At 34.6% G+C, this 8,015-nt stretch overlaps 1 protein-coding gene across 1 annotated transcript; it reads left to right on the top strand.

Annotated features, from left to right (window-relative positions):
• Positions 1–2,851: 2,851 nt before the first annotated feature.
• On the top strand, positions 2,852–4,971 carry LOC114725760 (5-amino-6-(5-phospho-D-ribitylamino)uracil phosphatase, chloroplastic-like). Its single transcript, XM_028912322.1, has 2 exons — positions 2,852–3,000; positions 3,266–4,971. Exon 2 carries the CDS (start codon positions 3,580–3,582, stop codon positions 4,708–4,710), a length of 1,131 nt encoding a protein of 376 aa, XP_028768155.1. The 5' UTR covers positions 2,852–3,000; positions 3,266–3,579; the 3' UTR covers positions 4,711–4,971.
• The last annotated feature ends 3,044 nt before the right edge of the window (positions 4,972–8,015 follow it).

The following is an 8,015-nucleotide window of genomic DNA, read 5'->3' as shown; positions in this document are numbered from 1 at the left end:
ATAGGGACTAAAAGATTAATTTTTTCATATTTTTAAAATAACGTGTGAAGTAGTGAATATGAAAAAAAAATAAATTAAAACTGATTTATACAAAAAATAAAAACCGTTAAACATAGAAAAATATTTTTATGTAATACCAAAAATTATCAAAACTAAATTGAATAGTACTAAGTAGATGCCAACATTTGATCATATAAAGTCAAAATTTTGATGTATATAAGCAAAATCAAAATCCAATTCAAACCTGTTGGTATAGCTTTAAAAATTACTTATAAGTACTTTTTACGTAAGTCAAAATAAATCTCTTCTCATATATTTATTTTGTATTTCATTAATTATGATTAAAAAGCTAATTATAAGTTATTCTAAACAGGCCATTCATCTGACACAAAAGTTAACATATTTGTAGTTAATATCAAATAATTGAAATTTGTTTGACGCTCAGATATATCTGTCATTTATCGGTTATGATTTCATAGATATTTCTCATATAATGTATGAAATACAAAGTGAAAAAATAAAATAAAATTTATTTTATAAAAATAATAATAAAAAGAAACTTTTTGCCAACAAAAAAAATCATTAAAACATAGATTATATATATATGATACAAAAAATCATATTAAATAAAATCATTTTTTATTTTTCAAATTCAAGAGACATATTGAAATTAATGTTTTCCAAATTTTCTTACTTAAACCCTAAATTATATACAAAATATGTATCCAATTTCAAAATCGTATTTATATTCTTGTCGGGGGGCATAAGGAATAGACCATGCAAACAGGACATTTTTTCACGAAGAGAATTTCATAAAAATTTAAAATTACTAAATGCTAAGTAAGAAATTTAACAAAAATTTGTTATTATTTCTCTGTTTTTTTTTTCTTTTGTGTTTTTTCCTCATAATTTAAAAGCCTTTTCTTGAGGGAAAAAATGGGAAATAATAGCAGCACATCGCGCGCGTGAACAGCATGGGGGGATGGTATGTCGTGTGAAATAGTCGGAAACTTGGCCATAGAATGTCCTTCGGATTATGCGGTTGGAGGAGCACGAGCCCGCCTGGAAAGGAATCTCAGTCCCTCATTCTAGAACACGGACACGTGGAAGGATCTTCGCCGTTCCTCCAGGGCCCCACCACCACCCTCTTATCCTTCCTCGCCATCGCGTTCACCACACACTCGTTTACGCTTCCCTCTCTCTCCTAATTACTCATATTTAATTGACACGAGGCTTTGTATTATAATTAGTTGCTTAATTAATTACTGCTAATTCAAGGTGTATCGCCTGTGACAACGGATAAACGATAAAATGAATGGAATTTTCCTGTAAAGTCCTATTAATGAACCTCGTTCAAAGGGAATGGAATGGACAACTACATATATAATTCAACTTTGACCGTTAAATGATACAAAAGCAATGCAGCCGGAAAAAAAAAAGTTTCCGGTTTTCAACTCACAATTTATCATTGAAAATGTTAAGAAGATATTTTTATTAACAAAAATAGAATAATTAATAAATATGAAAAAAAAACGTTGGTCAAATTCTCTGTTCACATATGGTTATGTGTTCTTTTTTATTTTATGTGTATTTGTAATCAAGAACTATTAAATATTAATATTTCAAAAATAAAATACATAGTGATGTGTGATTGGAGTATTTGACATAATAGACATAAAAAATTTAATGGAAGCATTGTTCTATAAGTATTCCCATGATTAATAATTTATATATATATATAAAAGAAACTCATGTATTCCCTCTTATCTTATATACTTCTCTAGCCTTCTTTATAAGCTTCAAATTTAGGAAGTATATGGTTTATTTTATAAACTTAAATTTGAGCTTATCTTGACATTTAATGTATTTTTTAATTTTATCTTAATTATTTATTCTCTCCCCTTTCACATAGTCTCTCTTATCACATTTTTCCCAAATATTCTCTTTCATTCTTTTTATCATTTATCATAAGGGCATTTTTGAAGACAAAAGTATATTTCTAACCTATTTATCATTTTTAACTAATTTTAATTATTTATTCATTATCTGTGAATAATTATTTGAAGCTTATAGTTAGAATGACATTGAGTATATGAGAACTAGCTAGGGTTCGATGTAAAATTTCAATTCATTTTATTACTGAAATTTATATATTTTTCTTATAATATCTATATTTATTGAGAAGTTTTCATAAGTGGTAAATTTAATGTAAATAATTAAAAAGAATATTTCAATAAAAATCAACCGACACTTGCCAACAATATTTTGAGTCCAGTAAAAAAAATTAATCCCTCGTAAGATAATAAGATCCAAGTTTCACTGAGAGAGATTACTGTATTTAGTGCGATTGTATATGGAAGGAAATAGTATATAACTGACACTGAGCTTCACCAAGAAGTCAGCGGAAACATGAAGAAGCTGCGAGCTTCTTTGAAACCAACAATCTCATATCCAGAATGGCCTGGGAAATAAAATAATGTGCATAACTGGTAAAAAGCGCAATCACTCTCGTGTCATTGACCACACTGCCCACTTGTATTTTTGCATTTGAAAAACATAAAAATGGAAAAGAAAAATCTCCAAATAAGTGGCGTGACGTGAACGAGTACTGTTGTCTCAAGTGGCCACCGTGTTTTAAAAAGCCTTTTCGCCCCTTTGTTTTTTCTCTCAATGTTTAAAAGCCTTTTCTCGAAGAAAATGGGGAAGGTAGGTTATAATTACCGTCGGTCACCGGGAATGCAAACCACAACCGTCTTTTGTGACCGACACGTGTGCTTGCTTTGGCCGGCGTTCTCTCTCGGTCCTTGATGATTTATAAGCCACACTTTGGCCAAGAGATCAGCGAAGCAATTAAAATTAAAGACGGAAACGTGTACAAAGCTCCGTTGCGAGAAAGAAACAGTGAGATTCATCTATTCCTTGCCGAAGAATCTGGTCTTCTCCCCTCTCCCGGTTCCCTTGTAGCCGTGAAGTTTCGGATCATCACTTGATTTCTACCAGGTTTTTCTTTATCCACTATTTCTCTTTCTATTTCCACATGCGTTTCCTTCCAATCGTTTTTCTTGCTTCTTTTTTTTTTTTTTTTTTTATATATATGGCAAAAATCTATATGAGCGAATCCTGGTTGATTCCAGGTACCAACGCTCGTATTTCTTCTGTTACTAGGTTTTTCTTTCTCCATCGCGTATTCGTTTATTCATATTTAAAGTGATTCGTTCGCTAATTTGGCTGTTTGAGTAATGACTGAGCTTGGTTTTGCTTGAAGGAATTTCATGGTGGTTCTTGACGACGAACTTGGGATTTAGCCGGGAGAAATGTCCTTCTTTGTCTTCTTCTGTCGAATATGGTGATATCATCTGATTTTTAGTCTCTCACTGCAATTTATTCTGGGGGTCGCAAAATTTGTGGAGGAAGGTTGAACTTCTGCTCTGAATCTTTTATCAGATAAGTTCTGTTGGAGTTAAATTGGTCCAGTCGGCTCCTGTCTTATGCCATTCATTGTGACCCAGTAGGGGTCTGTGCCATTACGTAGGGTTACTAAGTCAATTTTAGTTGTTTGGTGACATCGCTTCTTCAAAAATGGTGGAATCGATTGCTGCTATTTCACTTCTTGGCCATCGACCTGTCTGCGGAGGAAATTTAATCAGGGACGCATCTGGTAAACGTAAAACATGGATTCATTGTCGACTCCCAGCTACAGAATTCCTTGGTGGAAGGTTTTTTATATCATTGTCTTTGCCTAAATCAAAAAAGAATGGCTTCGTGCCATCGTCGATTAAGGCTCTGGCAATGGAGCTTACAAAAGAGGCATATGCGTACAGGGAAGAGAGAGTGCCGGAGAAAGAAAGTAACGGGTTTGATCATGGCTTTGAACGAAGACCTGCTTTGTGGCCACCTGCTAACAGAGCAGATAAACCTTCGCTTCATAATCCCTTACTTAGACAAGAAAGAATGGGATGTGGCTGGTTGGGTGCCATATTTGAGTGGGAAGGGGTTCTCGTTGAAGATAATCCTGATCTTGAGCAGCAAGCTTGGCTAGCTCTTTCTGAAGAAGAAGGAAAGTCCCCTCCTCCAGCTTTTGTCCTCAAGAGAATAGAAGGGATGAAGAATGAACAAGCAATATCTGAAGTTCTATGCTGGTCCAGGGACCCAGCAGAGTTAAGGAGAATGGCTAATAGAAAAGAAGAAATTTACCAGGCTTTACAAGGTGGGATATATAGGTTAAGGGCCGGGTCAAGAGAGTTTGTAAGTGTTTTGATGCATTATAAGATACCAATGGCTTTGGTTTCTACTCGTCCCAGAAAAACTCTCGAGTCTGCCGTGGGAACAATTGGCATTGAAGAGAATTTCGGTGTTATTGTAGCGGCAGAGGATGTACATAGGGGAAAGCCTGACCCAGAAATGTTTGTGTATGCAGCGCAGCTTTTGAACTTTATACCTGAAAGGTGCATTGTATTTGGGAACTCCAATCAAACCGTGGAGGCTGCACATGATGGCCGGATGAAGTGTGTGGCTGTTGCTAGTAAGCACCCTGTCTATGAGCTTGCGGCCGCAGATTTGGTTGTAAGGCGCCTGGATGAGCTTTCTGTGGTTGATTTGAAGAACCTGGCAGACATTGAATCTGCTGAATTTGGGCCTGTGGAGCCTGAGTTGGAGCTGGAGGAGGATTCAGATTTAGATGTATCGTCTGTTGATGATAATTTCTGGTAACCTGATAAATGCACAGTTAATTGACCTTCATCTGATTCTTGATGATAATAGTTACAGATTAGTCCCTTGTGTATATGGAAAATATAATAAAATTAAAAATGGATAGGTGGCCTGCATTGAACAATATTGATGTACCTCTTTATTTTCTGTACTCTATGCATGCTCTGGCTCCAAGAAGTGATTTGGAATTCTGCCATCCATGACACTAAAATTGGTTGACCACCCCCCCCCCCCAAAAAAAAAGGGTTGAATTAGAAAAGGGATAACTGAGATTTATTAGATACTTCATAATTGAGAGAGCGAGGATTTACAATTTCTATTCTCTCCTCTTGGAGGTGATATGCATGTATGGTTTTTGGTTGTTTCTGAAGAAGGTATTGTCTAAAAGTCGTTTGAAGCTAAGAATGAGATTGGATATGGTATGCGTAAAAATTTATAGTTGATTACTTCTGATGTTTTTTTTTTTTTTTTCCTTTTAAGAAAGATTGTATTCGTGTGAGAATATCAAGCATTAGTGCTCTCCTCATGCTTGTTGCATTGTAGCGAGAGTATTTTTGAAACTTGACGTAGAAATACCTTGATCTCAAAGTGTGTGGGATACGGCTTCGTGTGGTGGTCTAATAGAGGGGTTCCCAGGATGGAGTGTTTTTTTTATACACCGTAAAATTATTTTTAGAATTATGGTTTTGTTTTCACTCAAATAATAGCTAACTGTATCACTACCAAGTAGACCGGTGCTCTTGGAGGTCTTATGATTTATTAGGGAATGGATTTCGAAATGCAACCATTGTCGCTGGTTCTTTAGAGGTTGTGGGTGTCTGGATACTGTGCTTACAGACAAACATTGCAGGAACGAGCAGAGATAATAGTTGGAGACCAAGCTCATTGCTCTGAGCTGGAACATCAAATTTATTATGTTTGCTAATAAGCCAATAAATAAGTAGGCTCCTTATAGCGTTGAAGAACAATTTTCATCATATATATGACTATTCTTTTTTAATTTGAACTAAGCTGTGCAAACTAGTTGAAGCACGGGAACATACTTCAATTTCGCAAGTTCCGAAAAACCAAAGAGCATGGGTCTCATGGATTGGTTATCAGTTGAATGAGTCATTGTTACTCTTGCAAGGGTATCAGGGTGATCACTGATGAAATGGACTTAACGGCAGACAGAGAGGACCTGTACAACTGGGGGAAAAAGATGTACCAATGAAAAGAAATTAAAAAAAAAAAAAAAAAACTCCACAAAGGCAAAATTTTGAACTCATTATTGATGTGAGACCTTTATTGGTAGATAACACGTGAATACATATACTGTTTTCGATACTTAATATAAAAGTTTGTTAACTAATTTGAATATATTAAGAAAACTAGCTAAATTAGTTATTTGTAATAAATAAGTATTGTTTTTCTTAAAATATATGTACTAATTAAGTATATTGGTTAGAACCACTATTATTATGAGGACTAACTTGAAAAAATAGATAATCATAAGAGTTAAAGTAGATTGAGAGTCTTATAATTAGGATCAAAATAAAAATCAAACGAGTTTTTATATTAAAAATCAGAAGTAGTACGTTGTTTTAGGAACATGAGAGTTAAAAATTAAAATGACCGGCCCGCTAACATCTCAAATGATATTTTATTTTTATTGGATCTTCAAATTTCTCTGGGAAGTACGTCCCCCCCCCCCCAAAAAAAATCTCGCTTTTCATTTGTTACAGATAGTAATAGAATACTTTCCTGGGCCTTTGTAATCTTAAGATATAGACGTGGAAGAATGGATGGGGCTTGTTCGAGTATGGTATGGTAATTGGCAAACAAGGAATTGGTGCGAGGGCATGTTTGGAATAACTTATGTAAGTATTTATAAGTTCTTTTCTCTCGCTTATTCTTGGCTTTTTTCTTGGACTTCCTTGTGAAGATTTCAGATTTTGTTCCCACACTTCCCATCAAGATCCGCTCCTTTCTTCTTGTAAGCTGCCCATTTTGGTTCTCGTTACAAAGATTTATCAGACCTTGTATAGATTAAGAAGTTCAGCTAAAAATTAGACAATGCTTTTAAACTAGGGAAAATCACTAACAGGTCCCACAGAAGGCAATTTATTACTCTGACATCTCACGAAATTTCAAAATCATTGACAGGTCCCAAGGGACCTCAGAGTAATATTTTCGTTTTGTAAAATGACATTACTGCCCCTCATATTCCATATTCATATTTGCTCTGTCATTACGATTTACAGCCTCAGCAGCGACTATTAACAACCTAATGAGAGGGCGTTAACAACCCTAGCAGTATCCGTTAACAACTTACTTTATAGAATTATATAACCTCTACATAAGAGTAAATTATAACCAAATAATATAATACAACAACTTTAACACTAAAATGGGAAGCTTTTGATATCATTAAGAATTTTAACTAGATCCAATAGGATTATAGTAATATTTTAATGCGAAGATCCATTTACAATTTCAACAGTGACTATTAACAACCGAATGAGAAGGCATTAACAACCTAAGCAGTATCAGTTAACAACTTACTTTATAGAATATATAACCTCCGCATAAGAGTAAATTATAACCAAATAGTATAATACAACAACTTTAATACTAAAATGGGAAGCTTTTTGATATCATTAAGAATTTTAACTAAACCCAATAGGATTATAGTAACATTTTAATGCGAAGATCCATTTACAACCTCAATGGTGAGTATTAATAACCCACCTACGCAAAATAAACAGAATGTGCAGCCGCAACCAAGATATAGAGAAGTATGAGAATGCCACACTCTAAAACAGTGAATGATAAAAGGGCTTATCTTGTTTTAATCACGTAAATGGTTTTCGTCAGTGTCGCAAAAGTAGTTCTTGCCGGTTCCTAGTCGAATGATGGACAAGATTGATTTACAACGTTAAAAACACCAGAAACGTCAATCAATCTTAAAAGTAGGAATGTCTGGCTTGCTAGCTGCTTGCCCCAAGACAAATACAGATAATAACGATTAACGACGCTTCTTGTTCTACCATCTAGGTGTCCCTGTCCCACAAAAACAATCGAAAATTGTCCGACCAACCAAGAAAAAAGAATTGTTTTCTATGTTGGCGATAAGCCGATAATTCTCAGGCGCTTAATTTTGACGCTTTTGTATAAACAAGCAGAAGTTTCTCTCTTTCTATATTTATCAATATCTATCTTTCTATCTATCTATTATTATGCAGCATGTTTTGGACTGACCGAAAACCGACCTGAAGGTAAGCAACGGCATATAAGATAACGACTTTGGGGCAAGCAGACGTGTC

The sequence above is a fragment of the Neltuma alba genome, unplaced genomic scaffold, assembly GCF_004799145.2.
Source record: "Neltuma alba isolate B1F8T4 unplaced genomic scaffold, ASM479914v2 tig00012274_pilon, whole genome shotgun sequence".
Lineage (NCBI taxonomy): Eukaryota > Viridiplantae > Streptophyta > Magnoliopsida > Fabales > Fabaceae > Neltuma > Neltuma alba.
The sequence above is the reverse complement of the archived record's forward strand: the minus strand, read 5'-3'. Positions and strand labels throughout refer to the sequence as shown.